This window comes from Anguilla rostrata, chromosome 4 (genome assembly GCF_018555375.3).
Source record: "Anguilla rostrata isolate EN2019 chromosome 4, ASM1855537v3, whole genome shotgun sequence".
NCBI lineage: Eukaryota > Metazoa > Chordata > Actinopteri > Anguilliformes > Anguillidae > Anguilla > Anguilla rostrata.
Genome location: NC_057936.1, coordinates 52,351,295 through 52,373,770, shown reverse-complemented (window position 1 = coordinate 52,373,770; position 22,476 = coordinate 52,351,295). Strand labels below are relative to the sequence as shown.

Below are 22,476 nucleotides of genomic sequence, written 5' to 3'. Positions count from 1 at the left end.
TTAGACTAATTTTAACATGTCGTGTGTAAACATCACTGTCAATCACCATCTGAATTTAATTAGTGACAATTACTTTATCAAGTTAGATTATTCAGGCGGTGCAAATGGGATAATTGCTTAAGAAGGGGCTTAGCTGGTGGAGGACTGAATCACAATGCAAGAATACAAGGGGAGACAAAGAGTGCACGTATCCACAATTTTAAACAATGTTGATAGAAATGTGAAATTTTGCAATTCAAATAAAGATAATTTTATTTCTCTCCTAACTTAATTGAGAACTGGCTATATCTGATGGCACTGATTATTTTGTTACTTATTTTATTGTTAATCAAGGAAAATGATTGAAAACAAGCCAAGGCCAATAACCAGTTTAAGGGGAAGTTTACTCCTCGATTTTCATCTCACCAGCCATCACTGGTCATAATAACTTATTTCAAAAGCAATTTGAGTTTGATAATAGAATTTAATCTGTACAATACCAGAAGAAATCTACTTCATTGAGGCTGCTACTTCAGTATAGTTGATAAGTTCTGACCAATGGCTTTCTGAGCCTCTGAGGCAGTGGAGTATAGGTGTAGACAACAGAGTAGAGACAGGCCTCAGGGGGGTTTATATTATTTATATTTGTATTTATATTATATTTTCCCAAAACTTCTGGACCAAAACAATCATTGCTTCAGAAACTACAACACATAATGAAATGTATGATCACAAAAAAGTGACTGATGAGGTTTTCTTAGGTTGTCAAATCAGCTTGGTTTTCAACATTTCAATGGTTCAATGGGCAGCAAGCTCTTCTGTACACTTCCGGGTGCTTCACTGTCTGGTCCTTCCCATCCTCTCCAGTTCATACAAGCTCTGTGCCAGAGATCACAGACAATGTTCCACTTGCCAACTCAAGACAGTTGTGTAGATCTACTGCATGTGCCTTTTTTATTTTTAATGATTATTTTTGCTATTTAAATTCATTTTAATAAGCTGAGATTACTTCCGCATTTAACCCTGTAGGAAATGTAGCTTTGTCCACAACTACCTCACTATTTGGTTCAAAGATAACTTACTGCTTGAAACCTAATTGCTTTTCAAGGTACTTATGCTGCTACACTACTGGGAAGTGGGAATACATGTAGTTCCACAACTCCGCAACTGTGTGCATGCATGCGTGTGTGCGCGCGTGCGTGTGTGTATGTAACCATAAAGGTGAGAACTTTCGTAGCAGACTACATGAGAGTCAATTGCCCTGCGGTCGGCATAACCGGCTTTCCATTGATGTTGACATATTTTCACAAGGTCATGTAAGGCCAAGGTGCACAAAGAACGTTTAATTTGCCAGCTACGTGTTGTCGCGTCATCACGCTCGGATTGATGCCAATTTGTGCGGAAAGCCACGTTTACGAATTCGATTGAAGTGTGCTCCATAACTTTGTTGAGGAAAATAAGGACGAGCTAGCTGACCTGCTAAAACATATTAGTATAACGTTAAACACAGCAGACATGTCCTCACCGCCTAAAGAAAACATTGAAACAAAAGCTGGACATCTCCCTGCTGGTATTATCATTGTATATGTTTGTTTTTATATTTAGCTAAATCAGGAAAGATACACTCGTAGCTTACGCTAATTCGTAAAATAGCTAGCAACCGGCTAATTTGTCAAATCGTGAGTGACTTTGCAAAACTGTTCAATCTGGAAAACGCTTTGTTTATTCTGTGTAGCCGATGTTATACGGACAGTTAACTTGCAAGTATTGTTTCATTGGCGACAACAGAACTATCTAGCGGGTGTTGTATTGCTAACAACGTTACGTTTATAGTTGGCTAACCGAGTTGGCAGCGTTGTAATACTGTAATACTTGTAATACTCGGCAAAAGACGCATTAAACGCCGATATTTACGTTTGTAATTGTATTTCATGTGCATTGTAATTGCCGGTATATAATTGAGAATGTATTATATATAAAGTGAACGTTTACATTTAGCTAGTGGTTGCAGGAATTGGTTTCACATTTCAGGAACGTCAACACTACTGACGTTAGCTATTTATGCAGCTGGCATTGGTCCTGGCTGTACAAGTGGAGCTTTTCAGTAGTCTAACTGTAAACACAGCCAAAGCAGACGTGGACAGATGCTATCTAGACTATACGTTTAGCAGTGCTGTTTTGTACTTTCATTGTACATTGTATTACTGTCAGCATGCAAGGTACATCCAGTATTCCATATGGAAAGGTATATGGATGTTTCAACGTTTAATGTGTTAGAGCTAGATCGCACATGTCATTATTGTTTGAATAAAAGAAAGAATGCCGTGCCTGTCTACAGTATGTCGTTATAACGTTACTTGCATTTTACATGAGCTCATGACGGTCAACACGTGTATGGGTAGTGCACATTACCTTTTCTATAACTGTATCATTTCAGTATCCAAGAGTGGTGCTAATGCTACTCTGAAGATGAGGAAAATTACTGTTATAGGTTATTAAAAGGAAATGCAATGTTATTTATATAAGTGATACAGGGAGTTGGGTGATTTGTTTTATCAGGTTCTGAAAAGTGACAAGTGATTATTTTCCCCCTCTCTAACAGTGAAGGCAGGTGGTATGAGAATAGTCCGGAAACATCAGGGTTCGGGTGACCTGGCTCATGATAAGGACAAGGACAAGGACAAGGACAGTGAGGAGTATGAGAGCAGCAGGTAAGTGGACTGACTTTCACCCAGTCAAACAGGAACAGCTGTACTCATTTCTGAGCCATAATTATACAAAAGTATGCAGACATCATGTTTTAAAGGTCAAACTCAAGTAATAATAATAACAACTATTGTTATCATTATAACTTGTGACACAAATTTCATATTTTGCCATTTCATATATTGTGATGATATATTCCATATATTAGGATAGATGTAAATACTGTTGATATGCAAGTGAAATATAATGTATTAGCCTATTTGTAGAAAATATAGGCCTAAGTACATAAAAGCAGAAGCTGATTTTTATGTGTTTGCTGAGGCAAGCTTACCTGGGGATTGGTGCTGTAGCCTCTGGGTTACAAGTGAGACACCAAAATCACAACTTTAAACAGAGACATTAACGAATTAAAAATTAGGCCTGAACAGAAGAAACTGGCAGAAGTCTTGTTGAGGTATTGCTTTTAAAAGGTAATGAATGGAACCATAATTTGAGACAGAGTTGTTTGTTCAATTTGTTGCTGCAGAGCCAGAGATAAGAGAGAATGAGGTTTAGGTATGAAAGACCTGGTAAATAGTAAATGATGGCAAATTATAGTTCTATTTAGCCGGGATTTTATGCATTTTGTCACAGTAAATGATTTGTTTTGATTGAGCATCCCCTGGGAAATGTGCTGTATTGATTTTGGCAATCCTGATGTTTTGGCAATGCACTGCACCTGGCTGAGTCATTTTAACATGAAGCAGAGTGCACACCGGTGCGGTAGAAATCATAGGCATGGCAATGCAATAAGAGTCCTGGGCTTTTAAAACAGGTTTTAATGGAAAACATGGGGTACAGAATCCTGGGAAACTTGTATGGGGTGGCATCAGGAATGTCTTCCCCAGCCAAATTTACAAAGCTCTCAGTGCTGTGCTTGTGGTGCTCTCCTGGAGGGAATATCATTGTTATGGAGCTGTGCGAGTTTGTATACAGGCAATATCTGTCACTGACAGTTTCTGGCTCTGGGTTAATTGGGAAGAAGCCTGTGCCCCTAGGCTTTCATCACTGCCTCTGTGACAGTGAAATAACATGTCACTCATCAACCCTTCCCTCTTGACACATGTTCTGAGATCGGTAGACAGCTGATCCTAAATCTTTCCTTCTTAGATCAACCATAAACAACACGGCAGCCCTTTTTCAGCAAGGGTGAGTTGTGCATGCAAACATTTCATCTGCAAAGCATGGACTGCTACGCCAATGCTCTAAAACATTCTGTATTGTATTTTAATATTTTAATAGTGTTTTTAAAAAAAATCCAGATATTTAATTTTGTCAAATTAATTTCCCCTCCGGGGAATAATAAAGTACATTCAGGTTAGTCTCTTAAATGTATAATTGATGAAAGATGTATTCCCCTTAAAGGGCCTGATTCAATCAAACTGGGTACATGCAATTCAATCACACCCTCTGGATTAATCCGGCCCCTTATAGTAATGAAGTCTACATTGCTCCCTGTATTGAGATATGGCGGCCAGAAGAAGTTAGTGCCAGTGGCAGTTTCCATTGAATGATTAACACTCCTGCTTGTAATTCTCTGCTCAGAATACTTTTAAAATAACCGCCTTTTCATGCTGAGTCACACTTTTTCAAGCTTGCTAAATTAGTTGTGTTCTCCATAGCTCAGAAGATATCAAATTTTTGCTGCACTTTCTACCCTCTCGGTAGTGTAACTTAAAAAAATATAGTTAATGTTTCATTGGCTTCATTTGATTGCATAAAAAATAGAATGATTTCTACTTGTGTAAGTTACACAGTTAGCCTAATACTCAAATCAACCACATCTTAAACGCACAAAGGCTTGTATTTGGATTTACGTGAACGCATTCAGATTGTAAATGGTTTCATATAATTTCAGTGCTCCTCTTCAGTAAGGGCAGGCCTGTATGTGGACCCATATAGACACGTGTTGTACATGTATGAACAAACACCATACATTTGCATAAGTTTTGGTTGCAAACGTTTTAACATATAACATATAGAAAATATAGAAAATCTAGACCTATTGATTCTACCGTTGGCAGTTAAGAGTTTGCTTTAACTCTGAACAACATACATGACATGCCAATGTTTGTCTCCCTCTTCTGTAATATTGATTAAAATGTTTTATTCATACTATATGCCCAAAATATTAAGGCACCGCTGGGAAGATTTTTTTGTGAAATGTTACATGTACCAAGTGTGATGATATTCCTTCAATAGTTTTTAATTATTTTTAACATCTTTATTTGACTATGTTAATAGCATTAAAACAGAGGATTGTGAAGATGCAAACAGACAAACATTTTTTTGGTTGAGGGCAGGTTCACTTGCTCTTAAAAAAAAAAAAAAGGCTCCCAGCTCCAACCTTGGCACCACAATTTCAGGCCATACTTTTTTCAGTTTTTTGGATTCTCTGTCTTAAAGAATGTCACAGTTTGTTTGAATACAAAACAGTCAGGTTTGACTCTACTTTGAAGGTATGCCCTTATTCAAAGTGCGTTTCATTGAATCTAGGTGGAAGTCTACGTCAGTTTCACAGGAACGATAACTAAGGTTGTCGGGGTGAATTCATTTATCTTACTCATTTATCTGTTTGACCGAGTGAAGCCTTGAACCAAGGTTCTCATAGTGATGCATGTGAAGGCTTCCCAGGCCCACCAGCATGTGGGGCTGTTGGAGAGGAAAGCTTAGTGGCAGGAAACCCCCATCTGTTGGCTGCTCTTATCTCATGCCCCTGGCTTTTCCGTCTGGCGCAGGTTTTCCACAGTTAAACATTAACATTTTCTAACTGTGATGAAGTTGAAAAGATCCATCTCCATTTCTACATTCAGTATCGAAATGTATAACTTTATTGGTATGCTGTTGAATTACTGAGGAAATATGAAGTCTTGTAATAACCTTGGTCTGCTACAGTTCTGAAATGTTCTTTATGGAATCGTGCATTTTTGTAGCTTAGTAACACATTGAAGGGTGTGTCTGCAGAAGATGCAGAATTTTTTGGTGGAGTTATAAATATCACGCTCAGAATGCATGAGTCACAAGAGCAAGAAAAACAACCTCAGTATGAAAGAAGATGGACATCTGGGTCAGTGAGCTCCCAGGTCCTTATGAACAGTGACAAATTACCAAAAATATGCAGTCCAGACACTGGGACACATGCAGCAAATGGCATGATGAATGATCATTGTGTAAGTGTAATATAAATAAAACAGGATAGCTGCTGAAATTTTTGTGTAATACTGAGTAAGACTAGGGAACTGGCGATATTAAACAGTGTATTAAATAGACTGCTTAGTACAGCACAGTACAGACCGACATATGAAATACAGGCACATGAAAAGTAATGGAGAAAATTTGTCAATTAAGTGAAAGAGGTTTGCAGTTTGCTAATGTTGTTTGACTCTTTTGCCGACTACTCAGCCAACCCTTGTCTGCTAGCTAGTTAGCCTGTCTAATAGATCAGTTTAATGACGCTGATTACTCATTGGCTCTTAAGTCTTAACAACCACATGAACATTAGCAAGCCTGATGTTTGCCCTGATAGCATATTTATAATATGCGTATAGCCTAATCGTAAATGTTATATATGAATCAATGTAAATTGAATTAAGCCACTTGGTTTCTTGTGAGGGCAGTTCAGACTATGTGAACTGTATGTGAGGCTCAGAGTGATTATTATGGGTATTTCTTTGTTGTGTTGATCTTCTCAAGGCTTGGTCAGCCATAATGTTTGCCCCTTGCTCATGTTTGAAATTTTAGAGAGGGGAATGAAAAAACCTACAGAAGCCTTCATGCTTCACTTGCCTTGTACACACTTGTAACTGGCAAATATTTTCATTCAACTTGGCTTGTTGACTTGTTTCTGTCTGGCTGTTTCTTTCAGATTGTTATTAAATACCCACGAGCCCATGTGTCGTTAGCCTTAGCGGCCAACAGGCCCGGTCCTTGCCTCTAGCGGTCATGTTAGGCCTACCTCTCGGGTTTCATTTCTGTCAACAACGGCACCTGATTGCTGATCCCCATCTACCGGAGAGCAGGGCTGAGCGTTTGGGTCTTATCTGGGTGCAGCTGGGGCAGCGTCGCACGGCCGCTGAAAGAAACCTTGACATCTGTTTCTGCAGAGCTAAGGGTACGAGTTAGCAGCTTTCCCTGTGCCCGCTGCGTTGGAGTCGCTTCTCTGAGAACGTGCGCTCAAAGACAAAAGGGCCAGTTTGAAATGCAAAACCGATCCCCTCAGACTGCAGGCTCGTGCTCCCTTCTTATTGGTTTTTGGTATTCTTTAGAAAGCGGCTTGTAAGGAAGTTTTCGAGTGTTCGTCTGTGAAGAGTTACAGCACGCAGGCCTTTGCAGTCTGCTGCTGAATTCTGAAAGCCCTGGCAGCAGGTTCCGTTACTGCTGCGGTTGGTGATAATGTCGGCCTGCTGCATATAGGCTACCGGGGATTATTTTCGTTTCCTCTTAAGCGTGTTGAATTGCTGCAGTACTGCCACCCTTGCCAAACCTTATCTTTTCTGTTTCTGTACGTATTCAACACAGCAATCACAATTGTGACGCAATGATTAATCAAACCTTAATGCGAATCCATTGAGCTCCCTGCTCCAAATAGTGCTGCAAATGAAACAATTCAAATGAAACTATGACCTATACCGCTGGCATTTCTTGAAGCTGTTCATTGTGAACTGTTATTGTCAAGCTCAGCTGTAATAAAATCTCATTGGCACTGGCCTCGTCGGTTTTCATAGGTGAGACAAACTTTAGCTCTGACTGCATTTGTATTTTGGAACAGATAACAATATATCCTGTTTTTAAGGTTATTTTGAAGTTGGTCCAGCTGGCACCTGTTTGGTGTTTGGAGTAAGAATACCCAGGTAATGAAAGCAGTGTTCTATATTGTGCTTTACACATTGGTTAATGTTGTCCTTTAAAGCTTTGTACACTTCTAAAGGGCATTTCTAATAGCTGGAGATCATGTGTCCTTCATTTATATGAGTTGTAGCATTGTTGTGTACACTCTAAAAATCGACATTAGCGACATCTATTGTGTGAATGATTACACAGGCTGCAACAGACTCGGAGTGTGTGTGACAGGAAAGCAAGCAGCAGCCCCGGTTTCCTGTGGCCCCGTGGCCGTTTATCGCCCAGCCACGAGATTGCCTCCACAATCACCACCATCTCGCCGAGCGCTAAAAATAACCAAACGATTAAGAGAACAAAACACCTTTGCTCTTAACGCCTCCCTTCCTGCCGACGGAGAAGGTCATGTGACGCCGTGCTCCAGGGATATATAATCTACATCACCGAGGTCAGAAAAGCTGCGCGTTCCTTTTGGCGCGTAGTAGAACCTTCATGTCTCTGTCTTATTTGCCACACCACGCGTGTAGCCTGTATAATTCATTGTAAAATAAGTCTGGAAAGCACGGAAGCAGAGTTCTCTTGCCCGCAGAGGGATTTTGCAGAATGATTTGCGGAGCGAAGCTCTTTATTCGGTGTGTCAGGTGGGGGTGCTCACATCTGCCTGGGGACAGCCGTCCCGCCACTACGACCGCTGGCCCCGCTCCACGGTGACGGTGCCCCGCCCTTAACCAGCCCTTACCTCTACACAAGAAATTTGATAAAATCAAAAAACATGGATGGCAGCGAGCAGGTGGCTGCTGGAAAAATGGCACATTTGTTTGAGCGAGTCATGCGGGATCGTCTGGAGACCGCCTGTCGAATGTAATTTGGACTTCTCAGATGGGTCGGCGTCTGAGAGCGAGACGGACTCGAGCGAGGAGCGCGTTCGGGATGAGAGACGCGGCGCTTCGCTCCCACAGAGCGCCGTCCCGCCTCCGCATCCCCGAATGCAGATTGGAGTTAGCCGATTGGCCGGCACGAAGAAGGGGAGGGGGCTGTCCGTGTGTTTCGGGGCGGGCTCGCAGCAGTCAGGAGACCAGCAGGCCAGACCTCTGCCTGGGCATTAGGTGGTGTTTATATATGATTAGTTTACAGCAGCACCATCCCCTGCCCTTTTTAAGAACACTGTGGTGCTCCCTCATCCTGTCTCTTCTCCCTCAGCTCAGTGTTGGCTTCACCTCCTCCATTAATGATCAGTTGTGTGCTTGAACACCAGTAATGCGCCGATGTGATGATGTCAGGGGAGGTCAGGTGATCACACCCGCTGGCATATAAATGCAGAACGAATCAGCTTTGTTCGATGCATGTACAATTTGGCTCAAATTTCTCAGCCCAGGTATATTTGGCTGCAGGAACATATATTCAAGTGCTATCCAAAGCCTTCCATTAACTGCAGAGCACACTCACATTTGTTGTCTTTGCCGGCAGACTAAAGAATGGCTCAGGTGCTGTGCAAATGCATATAAATTCCTGTACTGGAGCAGGTGGTGTCAAGGTACGATTATTATGCGATTCACAACAGATTCTCACTCTGTCAGGCTGATTGTGAAGTGGCAATTCGTTTGCTCTTTCCCTCGCACAGAAAGAAAAGAACTACATTTGTTTTGCCAATTACTTTTATTCTACCTGATTGCTGCAGGTGGACGATTAGTTACCCTTTAGGTTGGCAGTATTGGCGTTCATGGGTGAACCTTCATAAATAAATAAGGTGTTTGGCAGGGTTTAGGGCGTTTACGGTGTGACCCGGTCATCGGTGCACAGGCCAGCATCTTGACCGTTTCGCCCCAGCTGCGCACGGCGCAGCGCGCCTTCGTACATCTGCGCAATAAATGTTTTAGCAGAGCTGAAGGGCTTTGCTCTCCACGCAGCGCACATTTCTCTCCACGGTGACGTGCCTCTTGCCGCCCATAAATGCGTAAATCTATTGGCCGCATTTTGTTGAAAAAAGATTGTGCGGGCCTACTTCAGATGCAGTCTGAAGCAGTAAAAAATGAAACTCGACCGGTGCCACAAAGCATTTCCCTTTATTGTGCTCCAGTTCCTGTTACAAGGTCGCTGTGCCGAGCCTGATTCCTGCTGCCACAAAATGCTAAGATTTGTTTAGTTTTTTGAAATGTATTAATAAGCTGGTTAGTGTTGGATATTGGCTCAAAGGAAAAGATATACAGATGTATGAATATCTGAGTATATCATCTTAACACTGATGCTACCCTTGCTTGTGATATAGGCTAATAGGAAGTACAGAAAAGCAGAAGGAGTGCAGCAGAGCATTAGTAAAAGTGCTGTGATTGCCACAGTAATTGTGTGCATGAGGGGACGTGGTCTGTCCCAGTGGGGAGGTGCAGTCCCTGGGGGTTCGTGAGGCCCCCAGGGACAAGAAGATTCCTGCTTCACATGTGGGTAGTGGCAGCGCTGGCAAGATCATTAACTCTGAGCATGTAGTTCATCCCCAGAGCCCTGTGTCACGGAGGGGAACCAGTCTAAAAGTCTTGACGTTTATGTTAATAGGGGGATGCATTAACCCCCTCCCCCCCCCAGTTTTTTTTCCCTCCTCCCCCCCCCCCCTGCACAGAGTGGCACAGACTGTACTTTTCCTCGAGACTGAAAGTGACGGGATTCTGCGCACACGCTCATCTGAGACGAGAAAAAGACAATCGCGGAGGGGAAGTGTCAGCGCGCCGTAGCTGTCATAATCAGCGACGGCTGTGAAACTTTAGCGGGAGAGGCTATTGTACACCTGGAGGTGGGATGTCAGACTAAAGGGGGGAAGTGAGACAGCTTGGGGACAGTTAGGCATATGTCTGTGCCTGGTTCTGGCGCGTGTTAACATGAGGGGATACAGAGGACTGCAGGGGGTCAGAGATTTTGGACAATTTGTGTGTCTGAACCTTGACAGTGTTTCCAGCACCTGTGTCAGTGTACCTCTGCAATCGATAAGCAAAGCAGGGCTTTCATTTAGGTCTTACCGTGTGCAGACCTGTGTGTATTATAATTAAAGTGGGGAAATTTGTCTTAATCTAACAAATTTATCACTGTCACAGGTACTACAGGGTAATCTGATCCAGTCTGTGTGGTTCAGTGAAAGCTCTGGGTGTGCTGGATTCAGTGCCTGAATCCAATTTAGCTTTGTGAGCCCCTCTGCTTCACAGCTGCAGAGATGCCTTTGTGCGCCTTTTTGCGATTTCGAGATTTCGAGTCCCTCCAGCTGACGGCAAACAAAAGCAGGGCCGAGCGGTTTCCATGGAGAAAGAAGCCTGCCGGCGTCAGCGACTCTGCTGCTGACTGCCTCAAACCGACTGTTCCTCAAAGCAGAGGCTCGGGGTGCGCGGCACGCCCCGGTCCAGCGCCTCCACGCCTTTTTGTGCACGTGTGCGCCTCCTTTCACTCCCAGGAACACGCTCCAATGCACGGGCGGGTATCTCAGAATGGTGTTAGCAGGTTCGTCTGAGCCCGTGTTATACCATCCACAGTCCCGCCTCCAGAAGATGACCTCACGTCAGGGTGGGATCTATGGGGGAGCTTAGCTCCCCTTAATAAGTTATGAGCTCCTTTGTGAATTTATTTATTTTTACTCACGGGGTCTCAAGTATATTAATTGATTTAATATACTTGATGTTAGTTTTTCCTCTATTTTTACTGCAGGAATTGTAAGTTTTGTTTTCAAAATGTTATACAGGCAATGGCTACGTAAAAATGTCTATAAATAGTGTGTGTTTTCAGGTTCACATATACGGTGTTTCATAATTACACAACCCAGCTATGCTGTTCCTGCTATGACCATTCAGACGTGGCAGTGCTTTATTATCCAAGCTCGCACTTTTTTTCTCATTTCAACTGATATTCACCGGAGAAATTCATTTTCCAGTTCACCTGTCAAGAAGTGCATCACCCGCAGCGAAAGAGAGCTGGTTAATTATTTATTTTTCCAATTTAGGCCACATAGGCATAGTTGTCATTATGTTTAAGAGGATTCATGAGATGTGGTATTTGAAAGCAAGCATGCTTATGTATGCATGGATGGTTTATTTGTAGTTAGACTCGCAGTAGCCTACATCCTGACCCTGTCGCGAGTGTTTGACCACCCCCCCCTCCAAACTAAAAGTCCTGACCTGAGCTTCCCTGAATGTCTCGGTATAGATCGCACACTGCCTCACACAGTCCTGTGCATACAGCAGGTTTTTATGCAGCATAGCATGCACAACTCACAGCTTCTCTTGCAGTCCCCCAGGTTAGCCAAATGGCTTTGTGGTTGGTCTTCGCTTTTCGAGAATCACACTATGTATTAGTGAACGGTTCACTGAAAGATAATTTTTATTTTCCATAATAGCGGCGCACAGACGTTGTGCAAATAATTACGCGTCCTGAATATCCGTCGCAACATGGTGTTGTGTTTCCAGGCCTAATGTGGCCAGGCTGCTGTGTCACAGGCTCACCATGAAATATTTGCTTGTGTCCCTTTAAATCACAAATGGCTGTAATCCTCGGAGAACGCGAAGAGCGAATCCGTCATCGGCGGCTCCGGCGCCGGGAGCTGCGAGGCGTGCTGCTGCCCCCTGCAGGCCGCGCTGCGCCCGTCTCTCTCTCTCGCGAGCCCGCGCTCGGACCCGCGGGGGTCAGGTTCGTCCTGACTCATCCCCGCACAGGCGGCAGGCCCCGGCACTTACGCCTCCCTCTCCTCTCTGAGCAGAAATCATCCCAGCTTTTAAAGATCAAAGCCCGGCGACTGCTGGCTTTGGCGGTGACAGCTGTGCTTGTTGAAACGTCCCTGTAATATGACGGCGTTCCAGTTATTCAGACATGCCTCGGTTGTAATGAAGTCACGCAAGTTGCTCCCGCTGAAAGAAAGTAATGAATGTGAGGTCAGAATTCTGTATAGCTTGCAGTGTAGTAAAAAAAATATAGATTAGTATCAGCTACCTGTGAAAGCGATTTTAAATCCACACATGGCACACAACCAAGACCTCAATGAAATGACTTCATTGCACAAAGAAAGTGCTCAAAGAAAAAATTACTCGCACATTAAAAAGATGCTCCTGACCATCTTACTTAATATTTGATGCAGGCCATGGTCTTCAGCAGTTTGATTGAAATGTGACTAGACTGAGTGACATAAATTAACTGCATTAAAAAAAAATGGGACAGGGCTTCTACGTTCCCGATGCTGACGTTACCTCTGACACAGCACGCAGTTATCTGTCAACTTCCGTTTGACCTCGAATCAGTGCTGTCACCATGACATTCAAGAGACCTGTTTAATCAGTGACAGTCAGTGATGAATAAACCAGAACATCTGCTGAAGATATTAACCGTGAAACTGTGGCGCAGTGTTTTGCTTGTGTACACATTATGTCCACGTGTTAATGGTATTTCCATATGCTTGAAGTATGAGGCTTCCAAAAAAAAAATTCTGTGTGACCGCATATCTGATGGCTTTCCTCTGTATTTCCTCTCAGGTTGCTCTGTCATCCGCGGTGAAACCCCAGTGTAAATGTGGTGAACGTGCGCCTGACTGCATCCTTGTGCTTAGTTAATTTATAAAGGACTCTCTCCCTCGTTAGTTGAGTCTATATTGCAGAGTGCAGAAAATTCCATTTGCATCTCTTCTCAGCCTTAACATTGCATTGGTAATGGCTGTCACCCGCCTGCTTCCTCTGTGTTAAGCATTTTTATTAGCGGAGCGCTTCATCCCCGCTCCGACCTGCCAACGTAATCAGAATGACGGGAGATGGCAGTAATAAAAATGGTCAGGTTTTTTCTCCGTTTCTAAATATTGCCGCCATTTCTTTTTTTTTCATTAAATTGAGTGAAGTAAAGGTACGGTATCAGGCTATGGAAAATAATCTCAAATGTCGATGTTGTCTTCTGCGGTTAGTGCCAATGGCCAAATTTGTTGTTGTGACGCTAAGAAGTTTTACTGTACGTGACCCCTGGTTGGTGGCAGTTCGGTAATTGGCTATTATACTTTCTAATTTCTGTATACCAAGTCACACATATATTTGTTCAGAGAACAAATTGATGGATTGACATTTAAATCGGTTTTAGTGTGTTTTGTAAGGACTTCACAAATGGCTTTTCCTGATGAAATCCTTCAGCTTGGCAATTTGTTCATAAATGTAAAAGGTTATTGTCATATCTTCAGGGGGTTTTCCATTTTATATTTGTCTTCCAATTGGAAATGTGAGCAATTTCTCTCGTAAATAAAATAGAATAAAAATAATGAATTGCAAGTAATCTAAAATTATATATTTTATATATGGTTGTATGTTGAACAAGAATTATGTTTTCATTAGGCTGGTGCAGTAACATTCATATCATGAATAGGGTCTGGTAGGCATGTAGGGTGTGATCTTTTGAAGATAGGACAGTGCTGCTCATGTAGCTGCTCATTCATCAGTGTAGGAATTATAAGACAGGCTATGGGGGGAGATGACAGAGCCAAAAGACTCATCACAGAAAGAGGTGAGGAGAAAGTTTACCCTAAGCATCATCAAGCAACGACAGAGGATACTGATGAAAACTGACAAGAAAAAACTGACAATGATTACGTGCATTCACACATTTTAAACCTTACATTTTCATTTTTTTTTTTTTTTAATTCCTCAGTTTTATTTTTGCCTACTCTGCTGAATAACAAATAACAATTTCTGTATTATGAATGGCCTTTTTACTATTTTCTTTTTGTGAGAAGCAGGCTACTGTCATGTGTCTAGTTCTAATAAGCACACTGAGTGCCGCTTGCGATGGAGTGAGACCACTGCTGTTAGTCATTAAGTGGCAAATGACTTATCAGTGTTGATGACTGGAGGAGTATAATGTGATAATTGTCTAACACATGTGATCTGAGAAGGCTGTTGACCTCATGCTGAGCGATGACTGAAATGCGAAAATGCTGACCCTAATTTTACTGGAAATTGGTTAGGCATGAAGAAAACAATAAAATTAAACAAGCACTTCAAAACTTCCTGTATGAAAATGAAGGTAATGCTGTTTTCTTCATAATATGCTCAGTAATGGCAGTCTCATTAGAGATGAGTTGCTATATCCAAGTCCATACATACCAACTACCGTGGGGCTTGTGTGTGTGTGTGTATGTGTGCTCACTGTTCTGTGTGTCTAGTGTGTGTCCACAGAGTATCCTGTGTGTGTAATGTGTGTCCTTAGTGCCCTGTGTGTCCTCAGTATTCTGTGTGTCTAATGTGTGTCCTCAGTATCCTGTGTGTCTAGAGTGTCCTCAGTATCCTGTGTGTGTAATGTGTGTCCTTAGTGCCCTGTGTGTCTAATATGTGTCCTCAGTATCGTGTGTGTCTAATATATGTCCTCAGTATCCCGTATGTCTGATGTGTGCCCCAGTATCCACTGTGTCTACTCTGTCTCCTTGGTATCCTCCTTGTTTGCTGTGCCTTGGATTAAAAAGGTCAGAGACATCAAGATTTGAGAGCTGTGGCACTGGACATTTTAGGGCAAAATGAGTTGTTGTGCCTGTACGTGTCACCATCAATTAAATTTAGCCTGTGTAATTTGAGTAGTGTTTCGTTTTTGAAAATAGATGTTTATTTGGCACTCTGTAATGTGCAGTGACACAGAAGGTTTTTGGTCCAGTGAATCCTTAATGAAAATATTTTGTTGAATATTATACAAAGAGGTCAGCCAAGGCTCGATTGTCCTGTGAGTTCACTTGGTTTGTTGTGTTCAGTTAGTCTGCTGCTGCAGTGTTTTCTTAATTGTGTTTTTGTGGGTTTTGACACTGAAACAGTTTTTATTTCTGTGTAATATTTTTAAAATAATTTTCTTTATTATTTGGGAGGAAGGGTGATATTTAAGAGACTGCTTCAAAAAATGTCTGACTTAAGCTGCAGTGCTCAAAAAAATTTTTAAGTGAACTTTCCAAAGAAACTCTCAACCTGAAAAAGCTTTTTTTTAAACATCCATTCACATGTCCTTGAGGTAGTTTAATTTTTAATTTTGTTTTTTATTAATTTTTTTTGTCATGTATCATTTTGCAGTCTGAAAATTAATACATTGGAAAGGATTGAATTCTTAAGTACCAGGTTCCTACAAAATGATTAAAATCATGACAAAATGAAGCTGTTGCAGCTAGCATCCATTCAAATATATGATAAGATGGTAATTGTGCATAAATAATTTAGTATGACATTTCATAATGCATTGTGTGGTCCGAAGGCAGTGTTTAACTATAGTGCATGTACTGATTTTCATGGCATCTCTCATTAACTATCAACTGTCACTGACTGGGGGGTAATTATTTGTACCACTTCAGAATTTGTGTCATTGCTTGCTTTTGGGCCTGGGTCACAACACTAGTTTCTCTCTCTCTCTCATCCATCCATGTTCCACAGGCGCGCTGTGCTGTGTTTCCTGCGCTCTGACGCACAGGCGTTTGTTAGCGTGAGCGTCCGGCCGCCACGTTAGACGCAGCACAGCCCAGCTTCTCGGGGAGGAGTTATTCCTTCCGTGCCATTTTCTTTCTGGGGCCGCCTCGTTCAGGAGCTTAACGCGGCGGCAGCAGCCACCGGACGCTAAGTCAGTGACGCTCGGCTCTCGCCCCCTCGTGTGACGGGCATCCGGAATATTCTCCGGCCTCATCCGTGCACCACCCAGGGCTTCCTGTGCGCCCTCCTGCCCCGTCGCCCATCTTACGTAGGCCTCCACCTATCGCTCCACCCGCTCTCTCTGTGCACCATGTGACCACAGCACGCTCCGCCCTTTGAAGAGCCGTTTGGCCACCCGTTGGTCTGTTTGCCTGTTTCTAGCGCCGGTGGGCTGGTTCCGTTTTCAGGCCCGAGGATGCACTCGGCCCCTCCGGCGCCTGACACGGCTCGGTGGCCGTTCGCTCGCCATCTGGATTTATTCTGAGAGGGTTAAGCCTTTCCTGTGGGGCCGGTAGAGAAACCGCTCCCAGCGATGACTCCCGTATCAGTCATATCTGCATCCCATGGGAAAATACCGCAGGGAAAATGAATATATCAGTCAGCAGACAGCTCTGATGCTTTACAAAGGTCAGATGTTAATGAAGGGTTAGAATCCATTCAACGAGAGACACTGGGAAGCTCAAGTGCGGTTTTAAGCTATGCATTATTGCAGATGTGACTGTAAATGCAATTGCCCGTGCTGTACAGCTGTCAGTTGTGAGTTATTTCTTTCTAAATAGTCTTGACTACGACATGAATCTCTCCCTTTTTTTTCTGTCCATAACATACATTTGTCAAGTTGGTTACAACCAAAGCAGAATTTTCAGTTGTATCTTAAATCTTGTTGGGCTTTCTAGGTCTAACCAGGCCTCGTTGAAGGCAGTGCCGCCTTTGATCTATTGTTAATGCAAAAGAAAAATATGCTACATTATGTTGCTCTAATAGTAAACATGCATATTTTGATATCTAAGATGTAGTACTCTTTTCAGTTTTGGTTATTCCCTGGTTGTAAATCCAATAGCAGTTTGGCCATTCGTAATGTGCTTTGTAATTCAAGGCATTGTGTCAGATAAAATGCTTATGCATCACACTTCCTCCATTTGTCATCTGTAAAAAAACAAATGTCTTATCCTTTAAAAGCGTCCAATATAGCAGAAGATCTCTGGATCCCTGAGAATGCACACATTCTGGTTTGCAGTATTTTATTTGCAGCTTTACCCTGTCATTGTTTGATATAATTTTATGCCAAGTTCCTCGCGCTGCGCTTCACTGGTCAGCATTTCCTGTCTTAAAAGCCACAAAGCCTCCACTTGAAGAGGAAGGGTGGATTCCTTTTCATGGAAAGTCCCCTGGAAGTTCTGGTATTCCATGGAAATACCGGGCTAATGTTTTTGTCTCTGGAATTTTGAGTGCTATGTTTTAGGAGTTTGCATTGGTCACAAATTGACATTGTCTTGCAAGATGCCTTTCACCTCCAATAAGGAGTATTATCTAAAAATGCAAGACACTCTACTTGTGAAACTGCCGCGCTCATAAAAATAGTCTATGAGGGATGTCTAATAGCATAGATCAACTTTTTTTTTAATATGCATAAATTTGAAAAAGTACATTCTCAAACTACATGAACGTTCTCAAAAAATCAGACGAATAAGATACTTCTGCGCGTTAAGAGCTGTCAGAAAAACACCAAGATTAGCTTGCATTGCATCATTCATAGATAAAAAGGCAGCGAAACAAGGTAAAGCCTTCTGAGGAGCAAACAAGGGAATAAATAATCCTTGCCTTGTCTCATTTGAGCATGTCAGATGTCATTTCAAAACACAACTGCTTTAATGTTAAAAAGGATGTTTTCTCTTTTTCTCTTCAGCCCACCAAAGCCAACTGTCATCGTTTCTGGAGTAGTCACAAAGGTAGGCGACTTCTCGTTGTCTGAAGAGAAACACTTGTTTCTGCTTTGTTTCATTTATTGGCTTCTTTAACATTACAGATACTGTGGGTTCAGGGCTGAAACAATGTGTTGTATATTGAGCTTTCTCAAATAAATGCACAGCAGGCCTGGTCAAGTAATGAGTTGTTAGTTGTACCCCTTTAGACACCAGCAATGTTCCTGAAGACCTGACAGTTTTAAAATAAATGTTTATTTTCAGAAATATTCAGAATTTTATTTCGCCATTGATTTTCACATTTTACCCGAGCATGATTTTCAGCTGCTTGATCTTGCCAGCATATACTGCTTAATACTATCTGATAAAGTGGAGCAAAGTAAATCATTCATATTTGTGCTTGCGGTGTTCACTTTTTGAACTTAGTTACTTTTGATCAGTAAGTGGAGGGAAAACCCATAAGCCTTTTAACAGTCTCTGGAGGCAGATGTTTACGAATCCCACATTAGACCTGAACTCATGGTTTTTTTATTTTTTAAATGCGATCAGTTGCTGTGAATGTTTGGACCGGCTGGAGGGAACAGGTGAGTTTGAGACGGCTTGGCAGGTAGTCGATCACATGGGAGAGAGGTCTGCTCGACTCCTTATTGTTCTGCCACACGCGCAGAGCCTCAGACAACCTGACTGAAGCAACTACAGACAGCTCGCGTCCGTAGAGAGTGACCGGCGTCTTGCCCCGGGGACCCTTGGGTTCGGGTTCGGGTCCGGAAGCGCCGCGAAGCGGACAGAGCCGACCGGGGAGCCTCCGACAAACGCTTTCCATCGCATCGCTTTCGCGCTGGAGCTGGAGCAGGAAATCACTCTTTGAGCGTGCGGTGTGAATGGCGGACGCGCGGCGGGAAAGGGGATTGGAACAACGCCAGGCCCCGTCCCTCAAACACGCTTCAGCCCGCCCTTTTCTTTCCGTCGTCACGGCACCTGCAGCGCATGTCAGAGAGGGGTCCGAACCCGTCTAGCTGTTTGCCCTGCACCGAAGGAACACGTCTTACCCTCGCTGCGAACATTGGCTCTGTGTCGAGTCTCCTGTTTGCCTATCGATTGAGCCACTTGAGTCACTGAGCCAGATGTCCTCCGTTCCACCCAAGGTTGACCTTAATCTCTTGATACCGTTACATCCACCATGGAAATCAAGTAGTTTAAATAAGGGACGCCCAGCGTGAAGCACGCTGCGGGAAAACATTGCTTATAACTGCGGTCAGGTGTTTCCTGCCGTTGTTGATGATTGCAGTGCAGCTAAATATAACTGCCAGTGAGGTTCTAAATCCTCTGCATAATCTCCACCCCATCCTGATCCTGAAATGAACACGAGTAGATTGCTTACATCTGCCTCTCTGTCTGCCGCGGAGTGATTTTCAGGGAAGGATGGGCTTCGGAATCCCCTTTGGCGATAACACAATAGCCGCTGAAATTGCTCTGAACGCTCCGGAACCTTCAGTACCCTCCTCAGACGGGTTTGAGCTGCTCAGCCACGGCGGACCGGCTGATGAAAACATCATTTCCAAAATTAATTTGGCTCTAATCTCGACTAATCCCCCTCCTATAAAAAGCAGGCTTTTATTAACATTGCGCAACGGAGGATCTCCGGTCAGATTAATTTGCATGTCTTTACCCGACTCCTCAAACTTGGACGGTTGGCTCAGCCTTCTGTTTATAAAGAAAGTGGAAATGTTAAAAATGAGGTGAACTTTCTTTTCTGCAGCGAATCAGCCCTCTCGCTCTAAAGCGCTCGAGCTGCGCTGTGCAGATGTTCGCATTTCTGGGAATTTGATATTTTATTTATCCAAAGTCCTCGTGAGTCACAGCGAAGCGGGGCGTGTCATTAGGCCCGGGCTAATCTGCCAGCGTCGGGACGTGTTGTTTTGCCTCTGCTGGGGCCTCCGGGGGAACGGGATGGAGATTTAGGGAGGCGGTTACTGCAGGGCTTAGCCCCACCCGCCCCAGCGCTGGGATATCGGCCTCCTCTCTGAAGATGAACGAAAGCAGACCCAAGGTCAAAGCTTCTCAGCCGCTCAGAGCAGCGCTCTCAAAGCTGAGATTTGTGTCGTCGTCCGCTGCTCACTGGGTTTCACTCACGCCCCCCTTAAAGGTTTCACCCTCCCTAAAGGAAAATACTTAGTCATCTTCAGACAAATGATTGTGTAATTTAAAGCAGAATAAGTTTCATTTACTCGCTGCTTATCAGCTGGTGAAGCGTTATTTTAATTAAGTAGCTGATTGAGGGTGTTTCCACACTTCACCCTTACTGGCTATCGGGTCTGCTGCCAAATAGAGGTGGTGGTTTGACCCAGGAAGTGTGCGTTCATCTTTATTGTGTGCTGGTCATTTGGTGGCTGTTGTGGTTTCCTCAGCCCTTCTTGCATTGACTGGTGTTTGAGGACACTGTCATGGTTAGGCAGTGATAATTTGCTGTGCTAGTTGGCTCAAGGGGTGCACTGAGGGATGCCATCTGTTTGAATCAGTAATCAGGATGCAACAATGGAAATTCTAATTATTAGTCAGTGTTTGAGTATGATAAGTATTATTATACCAAATTATTACAGCTTCCAGCATCATTTGTTTAGGTTCAGAAGCAAGGTGGATAAACACACCCTTCTTTTTAAACAAATTGTGGCAGTGTCATTTTTGCTGAAAATAGGAGCTAAGGGTGGCAGGCGAAACCGCTAACAGTAGTGTGGAGCATGTATCACGGAGCTTACAATGACAACTTGAGACAGTAGTTTTTGCGTCACAGCCAACAAGGCCTTCACTCTTCTCACCGTCTCTCCTGTGCAGTCGTCTCCAGTTCCCATCAGCGTTAGCACGTCTGCCGTTTGCTTGGAGCCCGATTCAAGGTCCCTTTGCCACATGCCCTCTGTCACCCTCTCCTTTTCATCTGTGGGTTCCCCTGTCAAAGCTCATAACGCTCCTCTTTTATCCAGCATCTGGCTGGAGGAACAGCTTGTGAACAGCATGCTAACTGCTACTTGTGGAACGAGCTTCATAGCTACATTCCAGAAGATCTCTTGTTATGCACTTTGGGTTCCCAACAACTCTTAAGAAAACAGTGATAGAGCAAACCTTAACTTCATTATATCATGCAGATTCTCAAATAATCTATTTAAACTAAGAAATAAGGTTGCTGCTTTGGAATCCATCATTTCCCCGATCAGTCAGTTTTCTCCTTCTTTTGAGGTCTTTTCCAGTGGTTAAGTTGACAGATTCCTGTGCACTTTACTAATACATGCTCATTTGCGGCTGATAAATTCCATTGGATTGGAGGATGTCTATTTCTGTCTCATATTTTTGGAATATCAGATTTATATCTCCTTGGATATTGACTGGCTTTTTCTGTAATGTGTTACTGCAGGGTGGGGATTTCCTCTTCATTATAATGAGTCAAGTCCTGAAGGATTTAAAACTGGGGCACATTTTTGTTTTTTTTTATTTAAAAAAATATATATTTTTAGCTACATTCTGAGGCTAATCAGCGATAACAAACAAAACACATTTGAGGGAGAGTCCCCTGAGATGGAGAATGTATTACTGATGCATATCGGGTTGCCTTTCTGGTGTGATTGTAAACGCCACCTCTGGTCCCCAGGGCGATAAGGACTTCACGCCCGCGGCCGCCCAGGTGGCACACCAGAAACCCCAGCCCTCCGTGGAGAAGCTGCACCAGGGCTCCCACATCAACCAGCACATCCACCAGCCCCGCAAGTGAGCTCGCCCACCCCGCAGCTCCGCCCACTCTGTCGCCACGGCGCACGAGCAAAGCCCACACCAATCACCCACCAAGCACTCAGAGTTACCAGGGAGACCGTCACAGGATGCGGACCAGGGAGACCCCGCCCAGCACACCACCACACCAGGAAGTGCGAGCTCGCCCTGAGATCTCGTTTGAAGAACAGATTGCCTTCCCTGTTTCCTTTGTTCCTTTGTGCTCTCGATTGCGATGATGAACTTATTCAGGTTTAAATAAAAATACAGAGAGGAAATCTTCCAAAGGAAAATTATGGGATTTATGAAATGAAGGGGTTTTATTTTGTTATTTTCAAAAAATTATTTCTGAACGGGTGTAAATTGTACAAATCGTGTAGGTTGAAATATTTTAATAGGCATTAGATGTGTGGCTGTCTTTTCTGTGGTGTCAGAATAAACTATTAACTGAAAATGAAATGTTGGAATTTTTGTTTCACTTCAGTATTTGCTCGTCAACAAAGCATACATGTTCAGGAACAACAAAGAAGCATTCCAGAAACGTCTGATGGCAGCACACTATAAAGTTGGGTGCAAACTTCTGCCCTACTTTCAGGGGCTGTTTAATTGTCAGCTCACACACGTCTTCAGGTCTCACGCACTCCACACAGCTTCACAGCCAGGTGTTCTGCCAGGTAGAATTATCCTCCTCACTCTGTGAGCTGTGCAGTGTTTAAGAAGCTGCTCAGGCCCCCGAATTGTCACTACTCTACTAAAACAAAAATAGGGAGGGTCAGGTATTACAGGGCTGCTCTCGTCAAGACCACCGT

General features: G+C 43.3%; 1 protein-coding gene across 3 annotated transcripts; it reads left to right on the top strand.

The window, feature by feature from the left end:
* Positions 1-1,054: 1,054 nt before the first annotated feature.
* Positions 1,055-22,126, top strand: LOC135253623 (death-associated protein 1 homolog). 3 transcript variants are annotated; one of them, XM_064333157.1, is made up of 5 exons: positions 1,308-1,549; positions 2,582-2,690; positions 3,835-3,873; positions 17,896-17,938; positions 21,552-22,126. In XM_064333157.1, the coding sequence occupies exons 1-5, from the start codon at positions 1,495-1,497 to the stop codon at positions 21,669-21,671; spliced, it is 366 nt and encodes a 121-aa protein (XP_064189227.1). In that variant the 5' UTR covers positions 1,308-1,494; the 3' UTR covers positions 21,672-22,126. The 3 variants fall into 3 exon arrangements, with proteins under 3 accessions (XP_064189229.1, XP_064189227.1, XP_064189228.1); XM_064333159.1 differs by lacking the exons at positions 1,308-1,549; positions 3,835-3,873 and adding an exon at positions 1,055-1,200; XM_064333158.1 differs by lacking the exon at positions 3,835-3,873 and having other exon boundaries at positions 1,316-1,549.
* Positions 22,127-22,476: the final 350 nt, after the last annotated feature.

Bases quoted from the DNA above. Each gene is read 5' to 3' on its own strand.
- LOC135253623 (XM_064333157.1), top strand. From the start codon at position 1,495: ATGTCCTCACCGCCTAAAGAAAACATTGAAACAAAAGCTGGACATCTC. The intron at 3,874-17,895 runs GTGAGTTGTGCA...TTTTCTCTTCAG, and splicing joins GCAGCCCTTTTTCAGCAAGG to CCCACCAAAGCCAACTGTCA. The intron at 17,939-21,551 runs GTAGGCGACTTC...TCTGGTCCCCAG, and splicing joins TTTCTGGAGTAGTCACAAAG to GGCGATAAGGACTTCACGCC.